Source organism: Pseudonaja textilis, unplaced genomic scaffold (assembly GCF_049901715.1).
Source record: "Pseudonaja textilis isolate UNSWEBS1 unplaced genomic scaffold, rPseTex1.2 PTEXSCF20, whole genome shotgun sequence".
In the NCBI taxonomy this organism is placed as follows: domain Eukaryota; kingdom Metazoa; phylum Chordata; class Lepidosauria; order Squamata; family Elapidae; genus Pseudonaja; species Pseudonaja textilis.
In genome coordinates this window covers 2,551,274-2,573,438 of record NW_028262864.1, presented here as the reverse complement: position 1 = coordinate 2,573,438, position 22,165 = coordinate 2,551,274, and the positions used below count along the sequence as shown (strand labels likewise).

At 38.9% G+C, this 22,165-nt stretch overlaps 1 protein-coding gene across 3 annotated transcripts in view; it reads left to right on the top strand.

Annotated features, from left to right (window-relative positions):
• Positions 1-22,165, top strand: part of LOC113450730 (proline-rich AKT1 substrate 1-like) — a 57,380-nt gene that overhangs the window by 14,925 nt on the left and 20,290 nt on the right. For all 3 annotated transcript variants that reach the window (XM_087918915.1, XM_087918914.1, XM_087918913.1), the window contains exon 3: positions 8,385-8,462. In XM_087918915.1, coding sequence (XP_087775041.1) covers positions 8,385-8,462 — 78 coding nt within the window. The remainder of the gene's footprint in view (positions 1-8,384; positions 8,463-22,165) is intronic.

Genomic DNA, 22,165 nt, shown 5'->3' with positions numbered 1-22,165 from the left:
AGGCATTTCTTGTTGTTTCTCATAGTTCCAAATCTCGATTTCTAAGAATTGAAATACGAAGCCAAAAGAACCTCTCCCTTCTTGTGCAACTTCTTTGTACTTTTTAAGTTCCATTTTCAGTTCTTCTAAAAGTGGTGCCATTTTAAACACTTTTAAACAACCACCCGATTGATTTTAGTCATTCAAATGCAGTAACCAAAAATCCAGAAGTCACCAAGTAATCCAAATACTCCCAAGCTGTTTCTTCTTACTTCTTTTTTCACTTTCTCTTCCTGAGGTTTTACTATTTTGTTTCCATGTTTCAGTTAAAATGTATCTTTTAGAAGTCTTGTTGAGATTTTACTGTAAGTTCTTTTTAATTCCAGGCAGTCTCCTCCCTTCCAGATCCTTCCCTTTTATTCTTTTTCTTTCCTGCTTTCAAAAGCTTTTAAATATCCAGAAATCTTTATTATCCCTTTGTCATTTTATTTTCAGCTTAAATCCCTATTGATGTCAAAGTGGATTTTTTTTTCAATTTCTTGCTTAAGTCTCTTAGCTGTCAGTATAGGGAAAGGAAAAGGAGAGAAAAAAACCCAAATCCTTTCCCTTTTCTCTCTCCTCTGCTTGAAAATCTTCTTTGGTAACAGTGTTATTTTTTTTTATAGTTTAAATTCCAGGGTACCTTATTTTTTGCTTTTGCTGTTTGACCTGGTCAACCAAAACTTTCTCTTCTTATCTTCCTCCTGCACATTCTTTTCCGATTGAATTCTTCTTTGGGGTGGCTGTCAGCCATTTCTGACCACCGCTGCAACCGCCTTTGGGAAAGGGAGTAATGGCCAGCTGAGGAGGAGAGATGCAGCTCTCCTCAACCCTGCAGGCAGTCTCCCCCCTCTTTACCACCTCTATGGGGTGGCTTAGCCCCGAAACCAGCCGGCTCGGGGCGCTCCAGAGGCAAGCACGAATCAAAACCGTGCAGAGTCGCAGTTTCAGTCTGTTGCCGAAGAAGCTGAAAACGGAAGCCCGAAATAAGGAGAAACTTTCTGACTGTGAGAATAATCAACCAATGGAACTGCTTGCCCTCGGAAGTTGTGGGAGCGCCATCACTTGAGACTTTCAAGAAGAGATTGGACTGCCATTTGTCAGAAATTGTGTAGGGTCTCCCGCTTGGGCAGGGGGTTGGACTAGATGACCTACAAAGTTCCTTCCAACTCTGATTATCTGTTAAATCTGTTAAATCTCATAAAAATACTGTAATTACAAAAAATTACGATAGTTGAAACTGAAAAATCTGAAGGGTCCAGAAAAGTCTGGATTCCTTTCATAAAAGTGGAAAGACCAGGAGCTGAATGTGATTTTCCTTGTAGTGCCATCCACAGTTTGGAAATAAGATAGAAACCCAACTAATAGAGTTCAGAAAATGAGGCCAGAGGTATGTCTTTAAGAAGGCCTCTTCTGTTGACCTTAATATTCAAACAGGCATGTGGCATTGGGAGTGCTTGAGATATTAAGGCCATAACTTGTTTAAAAAATAATTACTGCAATCACTGTTGTTATCTTCATCACACCCCTTTAAGATTTGTGATTGAGGGATGGAACCATAGTATCTCTAGAATTAGATCTAACAATCCGACTATAAAGTCACACTGGTTGACAGTATATTTTGATTTGCTTGAACAGTAGGTCATTAGTTACCCATCCCAAAATATTCCATTCTTCCTTCAGACTATTCTGATCCTGGCTGTTTAGCAAGTAACTGGAGCAATCCAGAACAGCCAAAGTCCAGAGAAGGAACAGAATGTTTGATGCCTCAGAACATTAGGTTGCACATGTATATATCATGTATAAAAGGCCCCAGGGAAGCCTGTTTGGCCTCCCCCTTCTAAGGTTTTAAGTTAATAAAAAAAAGAATCTCTTTTGCTAAGCCTTTTAACTATTGATTTTGATTTGTTTTCATGTTTTATACTTTGCTGTAGCTTTATAAGCTTCATTGGGGTGGGGTGGGTGGGTGGGTGTTATATGGATAGTCCTTGAATTATGACCACAATTGGGACCAGAATTTCTGTTGCTAAGCAAGGTGGTAAGTGAATCATGCCTGTATTTGACTTTTTGTGCCATAGTTGTTAAGTGAATCCGGCTTCTCCCATTGATTTTGCTTGTGTTGGAAATAACTCAAAGCCAAGAAAATAAACTTGGATTGTTGAAAACAAAGAGGATTTATTAAAAAGAAATAACAAGACGGTTTGCAAAGCATCGGTGGTCTTTAGAACCTTAACAAGCAGGTTCAAAATCAAAAGCCACACCTTTAGAACCTCAAAACATACTTTATATAGAGTTTCATCTCATCACCCAAGTTCCCTCCTTCTTTGAGACTCATTCCCTCCCAAGTTCAAACTCATTGGATTTGCCCTCAGGTGTTGCAGCTAATCCCAGGATGTCTCCAGGGAGAATTGTCTCCTTCCATTATGTTCTCATCTGTACCCCACTGTACCTCTTACTTTGGCTGCCCACATGGCATCTTTCTGTTGTAATGACGAAGCAGTCGAGGTGTTTGATCATGATCAACTGATTCATGATGAACTTTATTGGAGTCTAGTCTTGCATTTATACACATTTTCAGTAATCCTCCAACATTGGTTAACTTTGGTTTCTGCTTGACTTTTGTTATTGTTCAGCATAGTAACTAACACAATGATCTCTAGTCAAAGTCCAACATATGTTTACTTCCTCTCTCTAATCCTCCTTTAGATGAGTAACTTTGTTTGCCTGAGTTGTATTTGCTTTGGAAACATTCTTTTCTCTGAGGTTTGCCATCAGATAGGAACATTCCTGCAATTACAACTCTACATCTTTCCTTAGCTTTAAGGAATGTAGCATTCCCTCATCAGGGCCTCTTTCTAAGCTCATCATATACTACCATTTTTCCAAAAAGATTGTAACATCAAACCGTCCCCCTTGAAAATAATAATATAAAAGGCATATACATAAGATAAAAATATAAGAAGGCTTAACAATGGAGCATGTCAAAAGTATAAAAGCAAAGCATGTATATACAAGGAGATATATTACATTTGCTAACAGATTAATAGAATTGGAAGGGATCCCGCAAGGTCATCTAGTCCAACCCCCATTTGAGAAACCTTTAAGCATCTTATATACTATTTTATTTTTGAATTTACTTATTTCTAACACTTGTCAGAAGTGGGCTGGGAAGGTTGCAAACAGCAATCGCAGGATTCCAGGACACTGCAAGCATCATAAATACCTGTTGCCAAGTGCCCAAATTTTGATTTGTGGGGATGTTGTGACCGTTGTAAGAGTACCAGTCATAAATCATTTTAGTTCTGTTCAAATGGTTCCTAAATGAGTGACTAAGTCAAGAATTACTTGTATAAACAGAAATAAGTGCTATAACATTATTTGACATATCCCACCTTTATTTTATACATAATATAAAATACATTTTTATAGCATATGTAATTCTCCCATTTTCCCCACAAAAACTATCTTTTTTAAAAAATTATTAATGAACAACAAACAGAAAAAAACATTAAAAACAATTAATGTGCATACATAACAAAAAATACAAATTTACAAGTGTACATAAATATTAATCATCTTTGCTGGAGTTACTCCTTTTTTTTAACCAGTGGTAAAACTTCTCCCAAATTCTGTAATAATCAGATTCAGTCTTATCTTTTAATTCTTGAGTTATTCTATCCATTTCAGTGCAGGACCAAATTTTTCTAATTATTTCCATCTCTTCTGGCATATCATTTCCTTTCCATCTCTGGGCAAGAGCTAGTCTCACAGCAGTGGTGATATGGATTATTAAATATATTATCTCTTTATTATATTTCCCCACATTGATTCCCAACAAGAAAATTTCAGATCTGAACTCTTTTACACATCTCTTCTAACCAGTTTCTGATTTTCAGCCAATATATTTGGGCTTTTTCACATTTCCACCATACATGGTAATATGTTCCAATTTCTTTACTGCATTTCCAGCATTTTGGAGATAATTTCAGATACATTTTTGCTAGTTTTGATGGTGGGATGTGCCATCGATAAAACATTTTTAGTAAATTTTCTTTATATGATGCTGCTAGGGTAATTTTCCTATTCCTGCCCCATAAAATTTGCCAATCTTTCAGATTTATACCGTATCCAAAATCTTTCATCGATGCCAGCATCGTTTCTTTCACCTTTTCTCCTTCCAATTTACATTCCAATAGTACTTTATAATTTTTTTAAATCAGTTTCTCGTCCGCTCCTAATAATATTTTATCTAATTCTGTTTTCCGTTTACTAATACCCCATTCTTTCATATCTTTACTATACCTTGATTGTAACTGTAAGTAGGCCCACCGTTCTATCTCAAATCTGAAATCTTTCAGCTCCTGTCTTGTTTTTAAGTTTCCCTTCTCATCTAATATGTCCTCATATGTAATGACCTGTCCTCGTCGCAATAAATGTGGGTACATTAACGCTTCCAATGTAGATAGCCAAGTTGGTATTTCAATGGAGAATTGAGATTTAGTTTTGTTCCATGCACTTAGTAAGGTCTGCCTAATTTTGTGCCTTTGGAAATAACCATGAATTTGGTGTTTGTCCTGCCACAAAAAAGCATGCCACCCTGCTTGTAGGTTATATCCTTCTAATGTTAATATTCTTTTGCTTTTAACACTTATCCAATCTTTAACCCAGGTCAGAGTGGCCACTCTATAGTATATTTCCCAGTCTGATAAACCAAATCCTCCCCTTTCAGTAGCGTCCTGTAACAATTTCAGTCTAATTCTGTGCTTTTTCCCCTGCCAAATAAATTTTGATACTAACTTATCCAATTGATTAAAAAAAATTTTTTCTAATTTTACCAGAGCATTTTGGAATAGAAACAGTAATTTTGGTAATATGTTCATTTTTAATGATGCAATTCTCCCCATAAGAGAAAGTCTTAGACTGCTCCATTTTCTGAAGTCTTCAGCTATTTTTTTAATTAGTGGGGTATAGTTATCCTCTTTAAGCATTGTACATTTTGTCGAAATTACAATTCCCAAATATTTAATTTTGTTTGTTGTCTGGATGTCCATTATCATTGTTAAGTTTTCTTTTTGTATATTTGTCATATTTTTAGTAAGTATTTTAGTTTTTTCCTTATTAATTTTTAGCCCCGCTACTTTGCCAAATTCCTCTAATTTCTCTATTAGTTTTAGTCCCGAATTTTGTGGATCTTCTAAAATAAAAACCAAATCGTCAGCGAAGGCTTGTAGTTTGTATTCTTCTTTCTTTCTTTTTAGTCCTTTTATTTCTGGTTCTTTTTAAATTATTCTCGTTAGTGTCTCTGAAGTCAAAATAAATAATAATGGTGATAATGGACATCCCTGCCTTGTTCCTTTTTGTATTTCAAATTTGTCTGTTGTATGGTCATTTATCAATATCTTAGCTTGTTGTTTATCATATATGGCAGCTACTACATTTAGAAACTTTTGCCCCAAAGTATTTTCTTGAGTCTTTCCACTATTATAGCTACAAAAATTTTATAGTTCACGTTTAGTAGAAATATTGCCCTATAATTTCCTATCCTTGTTAGATCGTCTTTTTCTTTTGGGATGATTGTAATTGTTGCTTCCTTCCACAAGTTCAGAATTTTTGCCTTATCCAGGACTTCATTAAATAATTTGAGTAATCTGTCACCTAATATTTCTTGTTGGGATTTGTATAGTTCAGCAGGGAGTGCATCTGGACCAGCCGCCTTATTATTTTTTTGTTTATTTGTTGCCTAGATAACTTCTTCCAAATTTATGCTTCTATTCAATAGACTTTTTTCCTCTTCCGATATTCTCGGAAGATTTGCTTTCTTGAAATATTTTATTGCTTTTTCTTCTGTTACAAATTCTTCTTTATATAGATCCTCATAGAATTTCTGGACTATATTCCTTTTCGTTTCTTCTTGATAACATATTTCCACCTGTTCGTTTTGTAGTTTAGTGATTCATCTTTTTTCCGATTGCTTTTTCAATTTCCAGGCTAGCCATCGTCCTGGTTTATTGACGTTCTCAAATACATTTTGTTTTATTCTTTTCATTTTGGGGGCTAAATCTTCTTTTTCAAACAGATTTATTTCATGTCTTGTTAAGTCCATTCTTGTTTTTAGCTCTTTCTGTTTCAGTTCTTCTTGTAGTTTCATCTCTAGGTTTCTATATTCCATTTCTAATGCTTTTCGCTGTATCTTCTTTTTCTTATTTTTATTCGCCATATAATTTGTCGCTACTCCTCTCATAACTGCTTTAGCTGTATCCCAGGTGTTTTGTAAGGATGTATCTTCTTTATTTTCTTCAAAGAAGAGTTTCATTTCCTTTTCCAATTTAATTTTAAATTTCTCCTCTTTTAATATCGTTCTTTGTAGGGTCCATCTTGAGGTTTTGAGTCGGCCTTTCCAGCTAAACCTAATGTAACTATGATCTGCCCACAAGCTCGGTTCAACTTCTATTTCCATTATTTCAGAGATGAGCCTCTTAGGCATCCATACCATACCCAGTCTCGACCAGGACTGATGTCTGAGTAAAACATGAATTGTTTCTTGTTTGGGTGATGTTCTCTCCATGCATCATAGATTTTAGCCTCGTTTGCCAAATCATGGAATTTTTTTGGTATTACCTTTCTTCTTGTTATTATTTTTGCCTTTATAATCCTTTATTTTATCTATAATTGCATTGAAATCACCTAAGATGCAAAACTCTTCATAATGCCTTTCCTTAATATTATTATATAATTTTTGAAAAAAATGTTCTTGTGGGCCATTTGGAGCATAAATTTCTATCAACAGAATATTTTTATTTTCAAATTCTATCTCTACCATCAGTATCCTGCCGTCTTTATCTTTAAAAATTTCTGTAGCCAAAATCCAACCCTTTACGTATAACACCACCCCTCTTTTCTTTTGCTTACCTAGTGACATAAAAGTGTTTCCTAATTTTCTGTTCTCTAACAAGTATTTTTGTTTCTTTTTTATATGCACCTCTTGTATAGCTATTATGTCTGCATTGAATTTCTGTAAATTTTAGAATATTTTCTTCCTTTTCACCAGGGAGTTTAGACCATTAATATTCATTGAGATTGCCTCACATTTCTCTCTTTTTTTTCAGTTTCTTTGGCTGGTATTTCTTGTTGCTCTTGTTTCTCTGGATTCTGTATATTGTCTTTCATATATTTCTGCCTTTCTTCTTCCATATCTCCTCTCCTTGTTATTCGATGAGTTTTCTTCCTTATTTTCTGCCTCTGTTCCTCTTTGCTCAACCAAGTCTTTCCTTCCTTCCTCTTCTTCCACTGCTGTCTCTCCTTCATGAGCAAATTGTTGGTCGTAGAAGTCTTCCGTTTTGTCCGTTGTATCTAATCGATATCTCTTCTCCTGCCAGTTAACCATAATTCCCTCCGGCATCAACCATCTAAAACTAATATTATGTTTTATGAGCTTCCCACAACAACAGTCTTGTGAGGTGGGTTAGGCTGAAGACATTGTCTGGCTCAAAGTCCTCCAACTGACTTCTATGCCTAAGGGAGGACTAGAAATCATAGCCTAACATTTTCTGCTTTAGTATCTTGCATTATCTTGACTCCCTGTAACGTCCTCCAATGTAATACCTTCCTTTTAATATTGGCTTCTCATTTTGAAGTACATTCCTTTCAGATGTGCTATTGTCATTTGCTGACATGAAAGGAGTCTGTGTGCAGGTCCACAGACTAATTTAGTTGCGATAATGTAAACCTCAATCCACATTTACTAACCAGAGCAGACCTATTAAGTATTATGACATGCCTTCTTCCATCTTATATTTTTCTTGTAGCATCTGAAGATTGATGTATACCAGGGCTGTCAAACTCCTGGATGCGTCACACGCTGGCCATGCCCACACCCAGTTTAGCGAAGGGGAAAAAAATTCTGATACATCATGTGATGCCGGCGTGACAATGTTAGTTTGACACCCCTGATGTATACATTCTGCCTTTTCCTTCAAGGAAATTTATAAATTAAATAAAAAGGTAGGATCTTCAAGCAGCCATTGAAATGGGCTTTGTTTCAGGTTCCAGATCAGTTGCTGAAAACTATTATATTGAACATGATTGGTTGTCACTGGTCTTTTTTTCAAACACACACACACACCATCGCTTGTGCTGTATGTAGAAAACCTTGATGTTCATTCAAGCTTGTTGATATCTTCCAACTGTGATATTATTTTTGGATACAAAAGGATTAATTCTAAAAAATGGTGGTATGAGAAAGGCAGCATTTCCATTTAGCTGGGATGATAATCAGCATTTATGTTGAGGGACAGGGTTGTAACATGAAGGATCTTGTATGGACAGCAACTGTCATTCTACATTTTAAGATAATTGTCCATTTCTAGGTCTGTTTGTGATGGACGAAGATTCTCCAAGCCAAGATTATGAGCCTTTTTTTGATTCCGATGTGGAGAGCACTGACGGTGAGTGAAGTAGCACTATGTAAGAGAGACAACACTGAACCCAGCTAATCCTTTGAGTTTTTCCCTATTCTTCCTGTTGAATAGGTATCCTCCCTTCTCAGAATTATCCAGGTCTACTGGATCAGTCCAAACCTGTGAATTTTTGGTTTCAGCTTCTTCTATGAATTCCTCTTTTGTTGTAAGGACCTTCTTGATAAACCCAGTGAGGTTCAATTACAGGTAGTCCTCGACTTACAACCACAATTGAGCCCAAAATGTCTGTTGCAAAATGAGACAGTTAAGTGAACTTTGACCCATTTTATGACCTTTCTTGCCACAGTTAAGTGAATCCCTGCAGTTAAGGTAGTAACATGGTTGTTAAATGAATCTGGCTTCCCTGTTGACTGTCAGAAGGTCACAAAAGGTAATCCCATGACCCCGGGATACTGCAACCATCATAAGTATGAGTCAGTTGCCAAGTGTTTGAATTTTGAGTGTGAAAAATGGTTGTCATTTTTTTCAGTGTCATTATAACTTTGAACAATCATTAAATGATTTATAAATCGAGAACTACCTGTACTCACAAATGAAAGCAAGTATACATGTCTCAAGATAATGTTGCAGGATCCAATCTGGGTCAATCACCAGGAGCAGAAGTTTTGTCTTCCGAGCTTTTGGACTTGTGCTGGAGCCCATCTTCAGGGAACGTCTCCCTAACAGAGTGTGTGCTGTTTATGTGTGGTATTTATAGTGCCTGTGGAAAGTGGCTTTTTAGATATTGATTGGGGTGTGTTGACGGCTGGCTTTTAAGTCATTAGCTGTTGTTTATGCTGCCCAGCCCTCACCTTCTAAATATTTGATAGACTGGTAATAAATCAGTCCTGTTGACTGGTTAGGGGCCGTTTCCCAGGCTTCAATCACTTCACTAATTGTTTTTGTGCCTGCTCATCTTAGTAGCTCCAAAATTGAATGTGTGTTCATTGCAGTGTGAGGCTGCCAATGAGTTTGAGTCTCCTGGTCTAACCGCTTATATTCTTGCAATCTGGTGGTTAGCTTCCTCCCTGTCTGTCCTACATAGTCACATGGGCAATCCATGCAGGGGATTCAGTAGATTACATTGGCAGTATCTCCCACCTCCAAGCGATCATTGGTCTTTGTTAGGAATGTAAGTCACTTAATAGTTGGGTTGGAAAATATATAAACCAGAATAGACATTTTAATACTGTCTCTTTAAGGGAATGCTCAAAGTGTAATTGGGAGTGGCTCCTCAAACGGCCATAAGATGGAGCCAGAAACCTGGGTTGTTTAGTTCTGTTCTGTTGTTCTGGAGAGTGTTGCCGTTCCTATTGAGTGTTACTGATCATAGTTCATCTTGGATTTGGTGTAAGTCAGTTACTGAACTGTTTTTGATACTGGACTTTGTTATTGGATTATCCCTGGACTGAAAACTGACTGCTTTAACTGTGAATGACTTGGACTGCTTGTTTGGACTTTGCTTAAACGTTTATTGGAAGTAAAAACCTACATGTTACAATACAGTGTATCTGTGTGCTGTTTGTGTATTATTCTTCACCACTCTCACTACGTCTCCCTGTGTGCAGTCATTCTCCTAACGGGGAATTACCTCAACACTGGTTATGGGCTCAGGCCATACCAGGCTCAGATAAGAGTTAGTGTGAATACACAATACCTTATACAGACAGCTGTTTACAATTTAATTGTGGGTTACTATCCTGGTAAAGATGGCACAAGACCCTTCAACAAGTCTATCACTGATAAACTGGTTGGATGGAACAAACTATGTTTCCTGGTCTATGAAGTGCAGTCTACTTCTGCGTAGAGAAGGGTTATGGAATGCAGTTCAAGATCCACCGGATGTAAATGCTTGGGATCCAGAAAATGAGGACGATGCCAAGAAGCTTGCTGACTTTAAATGGAACAACGAAAAGGCTCTTTGTATAATTGGACTAACACTGAGTGACCAGCAGCTAGTTCATATTCGTGGAGAAGAGTCTGCTGCTAGATGTTGGGAGAATTTGAAGAGGATTTATGTTTGTGACAGTGTAGGTGCACACATACACCTTACACGTAAACTGTTTAGAGCATGTCTTCTGAACGGTGGAGATATGTTAGCTCATTTAAACTTCATGAAAATAACTTTTCAAGAGCTACATGAAAAGGAACTGATATTTTCAGAGCTGCATCAAGTTTACATCATTCTTTCCTCATTGGATGAAAGTTATGATGATTACGTATCTTCACTGGAAGTCCTGCCCAGATATGAACTAACATTGACTGACATAACCGGAAGGTTGTTAGAAGAGGCAAGAAGACGGCTGGATAGGGACCAACTGAGGAAGGAACAACCACAAGAAGAGGATTTGTGTTCAACTGCCTATACTGTTAGGAAATGTTTTTCTTGTGGGGCTAGGGGACATATAGCTAAATTCTGTAAGAAGGGAAAACGACAATACTGGTAATCACCAGAAGGCCAAGAAGAATGTTAGTTTAGCTATGTCTAGCAATTCAACTGTAAACCATGATTTGTGGGTTGTTGATAGTGGAGCATCGCAGTGTATTACTAAAAATAGAGGTTTGTAAAGATATCTACGAGTAAGCAACATGTATTATTGGCAAATGGATGGAAGATGAAAGTGTCTGGTCAAGGTACTGCATATTGTTCTTATGTAAATGAGCATTTAACTATGTTATATGTACCTAAACTGAAATTTAATTTATTATCAGTAAGGGCTTTAGTTAATATTGGTTATGTAGTAACCTTTAGGGGAGATAACTGTATAATAGAGAAAGAGGGTAAAAGTGTTACTGCTAATTTAGAGAATGATTTATATGTGATACATGATGACCAGTTGAAGATGGCTAACTCAGTTTATAACAATGTTAAGCCACGTGATGAATGTATACATTTACTGCATAGACGTCTAGGGCACATTAATTTCAAAATGTTGAAACAAACTGTTGAATTGTCAGAGGGAGTAAAGTTAAAACCCTGTAGCAAGTACTTAAACTGTAATGCCTGTAGCCAAGAGAAAAGCAAGGTTACTCCAGCAAACAGACTAAATGGGTTTAAGACCAAAGAACCTTTAGAGGTTGTGTTTGCAGACATAATTGGTCCTAAGAAACCTAGTTTGGGAGGTGCCTGCTATGTTTTGAGTATAATGGGCCATTATGGTACGGTTTCTGCTATCTCATGAAAAACAAAACAGAAACATTCCAACATTTCTTTAACTGGCTAAGGTTTGCTGAGAGAAAAATGAAAAGTAAAGTAATTACTTTAGTTACTGATAACAGGACTGAGTTTGTTAATAAGAGATTCCAAACTATGTTGAAATTGGCTGGTGTCAAGCATAAACGTTCTGCACCTTACAGACCACAACATAACTCATTTATAGAACGAAAAGGGCAAATGTTACAAGCCATGGCTCACACTATGTTAACTGACTCAGGTTTGCCTGAAACACTGTGGGGTGAAGCCATAATGTGTAGCAATCATGTGTTAAACAATGTAGTTAACACAACAACTGGAGAATTGCCATTCACTCGTTGGCATGGCAGAAAGCCAAATTTAAGTTATCTACACACATTTGGAGCTCCAGCATGGGTGCATATTCCCTCACAAGTAAGACTGAAAGGGCAACATAGAGCTAGGAAATTATTTTTCATAGGTTACGAAGCCAACCATAGATCGTTTAGATTCTGGGATCCAGGCACACCTCATGTTTATTGTAGTGCTAGTGCAAAATTTCTTGAGCACATTGGGTGGAACAGGAACAGGAATCCAGCAATGATATTATTATTGACACCAAAGTAGTCCCTAAAGATGAAATAAGTAAACCACAAATAGCCATTAAAGAGGAAGAACAGGCACAGGAGGAAGTAGGAGAACAGGCACAGGAGGAGGTAGAAGAACAGGAGGAGGTGGAACAGGTGAGTCCACCAGTAAGCCCTGTATTACCGAGACATTCAACCCAAGTAACATGACCACCTGATAGATATCAGGCTAGAATTGTATGCCAAGTGAATACAGTTCCAAAAAGCTATAATGAACTAAAACTGTATCCTGCTAAGGATCAGGTTGCTTGGCAGAAAGCAATGGATAAGGAACTGGAATCATTAAAAACGTTGGAGGTATACGAAAATGTTAAGTGACCATCTGGTAAACATGCCATAGGATGTAAATGGATTTATAAACTTAAGACAGGTGTGGATGGGACTGTTACCCATAAAGCCAGGTTAGTAGCACAAGGGTTCAATCAGACAGCAAATGACTATGATGAGGTGTTTGCACCTAGTCTGAAGGCTACTACATTAAAGGCAGCATTAGTGTGGGCAGCTAAAGAGAAATACATTATAAATCATTTGGATGTCGAGACGGCATATCTGCATGCACCGTTGCAACACACTATTTATTTAAAGAAATCTTTAGGTCTCAATAATGATAATACAACTGATTGCTGGAGATTGAAAAAGAGTCTTTATGGCTTGAAGCAATCAGGATATGAGTGGAACCAATGTATAGTTAAGGAATTAACTAAGATAGGTTTTGTAGCTGGCATGGCTGATCCATGTTTGTTTAAAAAGGAAAGTAATGGTGTAGTGTCATTGTTGCTATTGTTTACTGATGACATAGCATTAATCACCAAAACTGAACAAGAAGCTACTAAAATAATATCACTGTTAGAGAAGAAATTTAAGATAAAACACTTAGGAGAAATTAAACAATATCTTGGATTAAAGATAGAACTAGGAGAGTATACAAAATCTCACAGGCAGATAAAACTAACCAATTACTAAAAGGTTTTAAAATGGAACTTTGTAAACTGGCTAAAACACCGATGAGCCAAGAGTTTAACCATAGTGATGTTCAAAGTCCCGTTTTTGATAAGAACATTTATCAGTCCTTGATTGGTAGTTTATCTTATCTCAGTAATTGGTCAAGGCCAGATATAGCATACAATGTTCACCAATTAGTGAAATTTAACGCTGAGCCGACTGAAAGGCACTGGCAAGCTGCTAAGCGTGTGTTAAGATATCTGAAACAAACAATGCATTATGCATTGTATTTGGAGCCTAAAGATAAACTGAGTTTAACTGCATATGCTGATGCAAGTTTTGCTACAGACATAAATACACATAAATCTACATTGGGTACTGTAGTATTATTGGGAAAGGTGTTGATTGGATGGAGGTCTATTAGAAACATCTAAGTTTGTCAACAATAGAGGCTGAATTCTCCTGTTTATCTTTATTATGTACAGATTTAATTTGTTATAAGCAACTATTAATTGATATGGGAATTGATGTAACAGATTCTATTGTTCTTTATGAAGACAACCCATCAGCAATAAAGATGGCTTCAAATATTGCTGTTAAGACTAGATCAAAACACACAGATTTAAGATATTTAAATGTGAGACAATGTGTGCAAAGTAAGATGATTAAGCTGGAACACTGTATGTCAGAAAATAACATCGCAGATCATTTTACAAAAGCCCAAGGCTCTGTAAAGCATAAGGCTTGCTGTGAGGATTATGGACTTAGAATGTAAGGTTGTACACAAAAATAAGACATCCTAGATCTGAATGAATGATATATTCTTATTAAATACTTTGTTCATTATGTAGTTGAATGTACTGGCAACAAAATCACACAAAAATTATCAATGGAAATCAAATTTAGCAAACCATGGAGGTCTGGATTTGGAGTTACACTCAAAATTAAAGTGGAAAAAAACACTACAGGCTGATCCAACTTTGCCAGAAAAAGGGAGTGGGGGAAAACAAGGCATTCCTTAAATGTCCAGATAATCACCCCCGGTAGCCCAAAGTTGTTGGAGCATAAGAAGGTTATTGGAGAGCATGATGGATGACTCTTGGAGATGGATGTGTCCCATTGGAGAAGTCACATCCAGGGGTTGGGGGGAAGACCAGGGTCAAGGGGGAAATGTATGTCATATTTGTATGTAAAGGTGATGACCCGGAAATACGTTGTCCACTAAAAAGAGATTTTTGTTTTCAAGCTGAAAAACTGAATAAAATTTGTTTTTTTAAAAGAAAAAGGGGGGGGGGGAATGTATGATGTAATTTAGTATTGGCTGCATCTAGCTTACGCCAACATGGCTACTCCTAATAAATCAATTTACTTTTCTCTGAGATGCGGCTAGAGACTTTTGATTTGAATGAGGGTGGATTTGTTGGAGCCCTGGCATTAGGTGGATCTCTGCTTATCCCTCACATTTATATCCTTTCTCCAAGAAACAAACAAAGGAATCCCCCGTCTTTCTCTTCTCTCAAAAAATTTGCGAAGTATGCTAGACTAGCTAAAGTCATCCACTGAATGACTGAACAGGTTTCTTTTTTATTCTCTTAGCTACTAAATCTATGCTTGTTACAGTACAGGTAGTTGCCCAACCATGGCAACTTACCTATTTTTTTTTGTGCCTGTTCATCCAACAATCTTAGTAGCTGCAAAATTGAATGTGTGTCCTTGTTCATTGAAGTGTGATGCTACCAATGAGTTTGGGTCTCCTCATGTGACTGCTCGCTTGTGTAGATTACATTAGAAGGATCTCCCATTTCCAAGCGATCTTTATAATGCATATTTTGTCCTCGTATGGTAACCTCTGGGCAGTGTGATGCCCATTTGCAGCTCTCAGAAGCTGCATTCTACACCTTCCGAAATGTTTTTGATGAATGGCAGGGTGCCATGTGGTTGGTCTTGTACCTTTTTTTTCTTCCTTTCTCTCCCCACCATGTACAAGGTACAAGTCTGTTGAAGTAATTCCCATTAGGAGAAGAAGCGCACACAGGGAGACGTAGTGAGAGTGGTGAAGAATAACACACAAACAGCACACAGATACACTGTATTGTAAAATGTAGGTTTTTACTTTCAATAAATGTTTAAGCAAAGTCCAAACCAGTAGTCCAAGTCATTCACAGTTAAAGCTATCAGTTTTCAGTCTAGGGATAATCCAATAACAAAGTCCAGTATAAAAAACAGTTCAGTAACAGACTTATATCAAATCCAAGATGAACTATGATCAGTAACACTCAATAGGAATAGCAACACTCTCCAGAACAACAAAACAGAACTAAACAACCCAGGTTTCTGGCTCCATCTTATGACCGTTTGAGGAACCACACTCAATTACATTTTTAGCATTCCCTTAAAGCATGAGACGGAGTCTACAACCCACACAAGTGGCTCAGGTAGTGCAGCTCATCCAGGATGGCACATCAATGCGAGCTGTGGCAAGAAGGTTTGCTGTGTCTGTCAGTGTAGTGTCCAGAGCATGGAGGCGCTACCAGGAGACAGGCCAGTACATCAGGAGACGTGGACGAGGCCGTAGGAGGGCAACAACCCAGCATCAGGACCGCTACCTCCACCTTTGTGCAAGGAGGGACAGGAGGAGCACTGCCAGAGCCCTGCAAAATGACCTCCAGCGGGCCACAAATGTGCATGTGGCTGCTCAAATGGTCAGGAACAGACTCCATGAGGGTGGTATGAGGGCCCGACGTCCACAGGTGGAGGTTGTGCTTACAGCCCAATACCGTGCAGGACGTTTGGCATTTGCCAGAGAACACCAAGATTGGCAAATTTGCCACTGACTCCCTGTGCTCTTCACAGATGAAAGCAGGTTCACACTGAGCACATGTGACAGACGTGACAGGGTCTGGAGACGCCGTGGAGAACGTTCTGCTGCCTGCAACATCCTCCAGCATGACCAGTTTGGCAGTGGGTCAGTAATGGTGTGGGGTGGCATTTCTTTAGGAGGCCGCACAGCCCTCCATGTGCTTGCCAGAGGTAGCCTGACTGCCATTAGGTACCGAGATGAGATCCTCAGACCCCTTGTGAGACCATATGCTGGTGCGGTTGGCCCTGGGTTCCTCCTAATGCAAGACAATGCTAGACCTCATGTGGCTGGAGTGTGTCAGCAGTTCCTGCAAGACGAAGGCATTGATGCTATGGACTGGCCCGCCTGTTCCCCAGACCTGAATCCAATTGAGCACATCTGGGACATCATGTCTTGCTCCATCCAGCAATGCCACGTTGCACCACAGACTGTCCAGGAGTTGGGGGATGCTTTAGTCCAGGTGTGGGAGGAGATCCCTCAGGAGACCATCCGCCACCTCATCAGGAGCATGCCCAGGCGTTGTAGGGAGGTCATACAGGCACGTGGAGGCCACACACACTACTGAGCCTCATTTTGACTTGTTTTAAGGACATTACATCAAAGTTGGATCAGCCTGTAGTGTTTTTTTTCCACTTTAATTTTGACTGTAACTCCAAATCCAGATCTCAATGGGTTGCTAAATTTGATTTCCATTGATAATTTTTGTGTGATTTTATTGTCAGTACGTTCAACTATGTAATGAACAAAGTATTTAATAAGAATATATCATTCATTCAGATTTAGGATGTCTTGTTTTTGTGTTCCCTTTTTTTTTTTGAGCAGTGTATATATATAAAAGTGAAATACCACTCACACATTGTCACAAAATCTCCAGAACCGTAAGGCTTACAAACTTGAAATTTGGCACGTATGTTCCTCTTGGCTTCTAGGTGCTCACTAAGAAAGGATTTTTCAAAATGACCATCAGAGCATTAGTATTTCCTATATTATTATTAACACGCTCTGATGCTAAGGAGTTCTACTCCCCCTCCCCACCTGAAAAGAAATTCTTCCAACTGCAGTTGAGCTAAACCATGGCCAGGCTCCTTGCTGTCTCCTTGCTCACGGAGCAAATACTGTTTCAGTTTCCAAACAGCCCTGAACACTCTCACACACTGACAGGACGCTAGCCAGATGAATACCGATGGATGCTGGTAGGTAGAGGCACAATTCTCCCCTTATTTTCCTCCCCAAAAACTTGCCCAATCACATAGTTTCGTAGTGAAGCACGGGTACCCTGCTACCTGATACAGTCAATGACCAGTCATTTGCAGGGTGCAAAATGTCTGACTCCCTTCTTAGCTTTTATACAGTTTTTTCAAGCAGCAAAGGGTAAAATAGCAACAGCATTTGCATTGGTGGATTCTCCTCACCAATCTTAAGAACGTACCAGCCAGGGGCAGTGTTCCACAACATCCTGATGATGTGAACTAGGTGATATAATGTAGGCATTTGAGGCATGCAGGCATTTGAGGTGTGGCAGTGTGCTGCACGCAGCCTCTACCTGACCTCTATCTCTACAGCTACCCACTTTTTGAAAGAGGCTTGTCATAAGAAAAAAGGAAGGCAACATGCACAACAATGCACTTGCCTGCAGCTTTGTATCTATTTGCAGGAATCCCCCTTGAGCTTATCAAGGCATGATAGAGAACATCCCAGTATAGGGGTCTGCAACCTTAAACACTCAAAGAGCCAATTGGACCCTTTTTCCATGGAAAAGATAACACCGGGAGCCACAAAACCTGGGTCAGCATGGCCAACTCGACGTCACTCACTCCCACCCAGTCACATGGCACCTCCCTGCCACGCCTACCCAGGTTTTGTGGCTCCCAGTATTTTCTCTTGGAAACAGGCATCTCTCTCTGTCTCTCTCTCTCTCTCTCTCTCTCTTTTTTCTCTCTCTCTCGCTGTCAGGATTCCAACGATCACCCTAATTAAATCATGACCCTTGAGCCAAACTTCAAAAAACTTCAAAGAATTCATTAGGAATGACATACTGGCATGACCTATATGAAGCCGATTCTGGCACACGTAATTAGTCACCTGCAACCCTGCTTCCCCCATCTCCCCTGGGTGTGACAGTTTAAGGAAAGGTCACATGCCCCCCAGAAAGGCAGTAAAAAAATCAGTGCCAAGCTTGCATCCTGCCTCTTGGAAGTACACCCCAAAAGGACAGTGCCAGGAACCACTAAAGCAGTGAAGGAAGACCCCCTCCCCAGATAGAAAAAGAAACCATGAGGCAGGAAAAAATTCAAACATAATACAAATAATTAAATCACAACAGTAGCTGTTGCTTGTTAAACCAATTACCAGAACAAATAGACATAGGAACAAGCCAGATTTCTCAACCCAGTTTCTTTTCAGGAACAGAGATTAATCTTTTTCCTCCCAAACAAAGCTGAATAGGGAAAACTATCCCATCAATAAACACAGGATTAAACCTCACCAAGCACAGAATTAAACTTCACCAAAAACCAGTTTTAGACCCAAACTCAGAAAGGGTATGTAAACTCACGTTTGAATGTCAATCTTTCTAGCCAGCCAAGAAGCCTTGCTGAATGTCACTCATCTTGGTTCCTTGTCATTAAAAGCTTTCCGGCAGTTCTGCTTCATTATTCAATTATTTCTTCAAAGTGCTGATTGTTGCATGCGGCTGGAAGTATTTCCAGGGGAGTATTTCCTCCCAACAGCAGTGTAAAAAGCTTTAAAAAATAGAATAGAATAGAATTCTTTATTGGCCAAGTGTGGTTGGACACACAAGGAATTTGTTTTGGTGCAAATACTCTCAGTATACATAAAAGAAAAGATACACTCGTCAAGAGTCAAGAATCATAAGGTACAACACTTAATGATAGTCATAGGGTACAATAAGCAATCAAATCATACTAGGAAACAATATAGATCGTAAGGATACCAGTGACAAAGTTAACAGTCATGCAGTCACAGGTGGGAGGGGATGGGTGATAAGGAGTGATGAGAAGGTTAACAGTAATAGTAGTGCAGACTTTGTAATAGTTGAACAGTGTTGAGGGAATTATTTGTTTAGCAGAGTGATGGCTTTCGGGAAAAAACTGTTCTTGTGTCTAGCTGTTCTGGTGTGCAGTGCTCTATAGCATCGTTTTGAGGGAAGGAGTTGAAACAGTTTATGTCCAGGATGTGAGGGGTCTGTAAATATTTTCAGAGCCCTCTTTTTGACTCATGCAGTATACAGGTCCTCGATTGAAGGTAGGTGGGTAGTAATTGTTTTTTCTGCAGTCCTAATTATCCCCTGGAGTCTGTGTCTGTCCTGTTGGGTTGCAGAACCAAACCAGACAGTTATAGAGGTGCAGATGACAGACTCAATAATTCCTCTGTAGAACTGTATCAGCAGCTCCTTGGGCAGTTTGAGCTTTCTGAATTGGCGCAGAAAGAACATTCTTTGTTGTGCTTTTTTGATGATGTTTTTGATGTTAGGTGTCCATTTTAGGTCATGTGATATAGTAGAACCTAGAAAATTGAAGGTCTCTACTGCTGATACTGTGTTGTCTAGTATTGCAAGAGGTGGTGGTATAGGGGCGTTTCTTCTAAAGTCTACCACCATCTCTATGGTTTTGAGTGTGTTCAGTTCCAGATTGTTCCGGTTACACCACGAGGCAAGTTGTATAACCTCCTGTCTGTATGCGGATTCGTCGTTTTCTCAAATGAGACCAATCACTGTTGTGTCATCAACAAACTTCAGCATTTTAACAGATGGATCATTTGAGATGCAGTCATTGGTATATAGAGAGAAGAGAAGTGGAGAAAGCACACAGCCTTGGGGGGGGCCCTGTGCTAATTGTACAGGTATCAGATGTGATTCTGCCTAGCTTCACCTGCAGCTTCCTGTCTGTTAGGAAGCTTATGATCCACTTACAAGTGTGTTCAGATACCACTAGTTGATTTAATTTACTTAGAAGAATGTCTGGAATGATGGTATTGAATGCTGAACTGAAGTCTACAAAGAGGAACCTTGCATAGGTATTTGGAGATTCAAGGTGTTGTAGGATGTAATGTAGAGCCATATTAACAGCAACATCTGTCAATCTATTTGCTCAGTATGCAAACTGCATGGGATCTAACAGCAGATCTGTGATGGTTTTCAGATGGGATAGCACAAGCCTTTCAAAGATTTTCATAACTACAGATGTTAGAGCAACTGGTCTGTAGTCATTCAGTTCCTTGATGGAGGGTTTCTTTGGCACTGGGATGATAGTAGAGTGCTTGAAGCAGGAAGGAACATAGTACATCTCTAGTGATCTAATGAAGATTCGGGTGAAGATGGGGGCCAATTGATCAGCACAGACTTTTAAGCAAGAAGGAGTTATCTTGTCTGGCCCTGGTGCTTTTCCTGGCTTTTGTCTGTGAAATAGATCTTGTACTTCTTTTTCTGTGATCACCAGAGGTTGTGAACCCAATGGGTTGGGGTCAGTTGTAGGAGGCTTGGCTGTTGTTGGTGTGTTTGAGATGGGGGTTGTGGAGATAGGTGGCTGTAGTTTCCTTTCAAACCTGCAGTAAAACACATTCAGGTCATCTGCTAGTTGTTGATTTCCTTCTGCCTGGGAAGGAGGTTTGCTGTAGCCAGTGAGGTTTTTAAGAGTTTTCCACATGTTTGCTGGTTCATTTGTTGAGAACTGATTCCTTAACTTTTCAGAGTAGCTTCTTTTTGCTGCTCTGAACTCTCTTGTTAATACATTTCTGGCCTGATTGTATAACATTCTGTCACCTTTTCTGTAGGCTTCCTCTTTGGAACGACGTAGCTACTTAAGTTTAGCTATGAACCAAGGTTTATTGTTACTATATATTTGCAGGTTCCTTGTTGGTACACATAAGTGTATATATACATATCGCAGAACTGACATATGGTGTTACAGTATCTGTGAGCCTCATCTAGGTCTGCAAAGGTATTTTCAAAAATATTCCAATCAGTGCAATCCAGGCAAGCCTGAAGCTTCAGCTTTGCCTTATCAGCCCAAGTCCTCACTGATTTAATTGTTGGTTTCATGGATTTAAGTCTTTGTCTGTAGACAGCTGCTCATGGTAAAGACCTATAAGCATTTTTTGCTGTTGTGTAGTAGTGGTCTAAAGTATTTTTGCCTCTGCTGGGATAATTGACATGCTGGAAATATTTTGGGAGCTCCTTCCTTAAATTTGCTTGATTGAAATCTCCTAAAATGATGGGAAGGGAATCTGGGTGTTTGGCTTCGTAATGCCTTGTTTACACAAGCTTGTGGAGGAACATACACAGCTATTAGGAGAAATGAGGATAACTCTCCTGGAGAATAAAATGGCTTGCAGTTGTTATGTAAAGACTCTAAATTTTCATCACAGAACTTATATATTATAGTTATATCCTGAGACCAGCTGTTGATATATAAACATAATCCTCCACCCTTTGTTTTACCTGATGTCTCTTCAATTCTGTCTGATCTAAATATCTGAAATCCTGGGATGTAAATGGTGTTGTCCCCATGAATTTGTGGATTAAGCCAGGTTTCAATAAAACAAAGAACTGCTGAATTGTAAAAATCAGAATTCCATCTATTTAAGAGATGTATTTCATCCATCTTGTTAGCAAGTGAGTATAAATTAGTTAGAAAGATTGAAGGGAGAGGAGTTTTTTCCCACCTATTCCTTAGTCTGTTTAAAATTCCCACTCATTTACCTCGTCTCCTCTTCCGGCGTGGTCACTTCTTTCCTTTGTTTGTTGTAATCCATAGCACCAGGGAATTAGTTAGAATCTCCTCCGCATTTGCAAAGATGGGTGGTGGTGGTGAGGAATCAGAAAGCTGCTCCTTAAGGAAACATTGCCTTATTCTTAGCAGATGGTCTCATGAGTATGAAATCCGTAGTGAATTGCAGATAATAATAAAGAATAAAGAAACCATTAGAGAGCATTTCACTGAGGCAGCCATCGTCGGCACCATCTTGGATCTATATAACCCTTCCCCTTTAAGAAAGTCAAGACCCTTCCTGTTAGGTTTGAGCAATGAGAGGCTGAACCAGAGCATGTGTG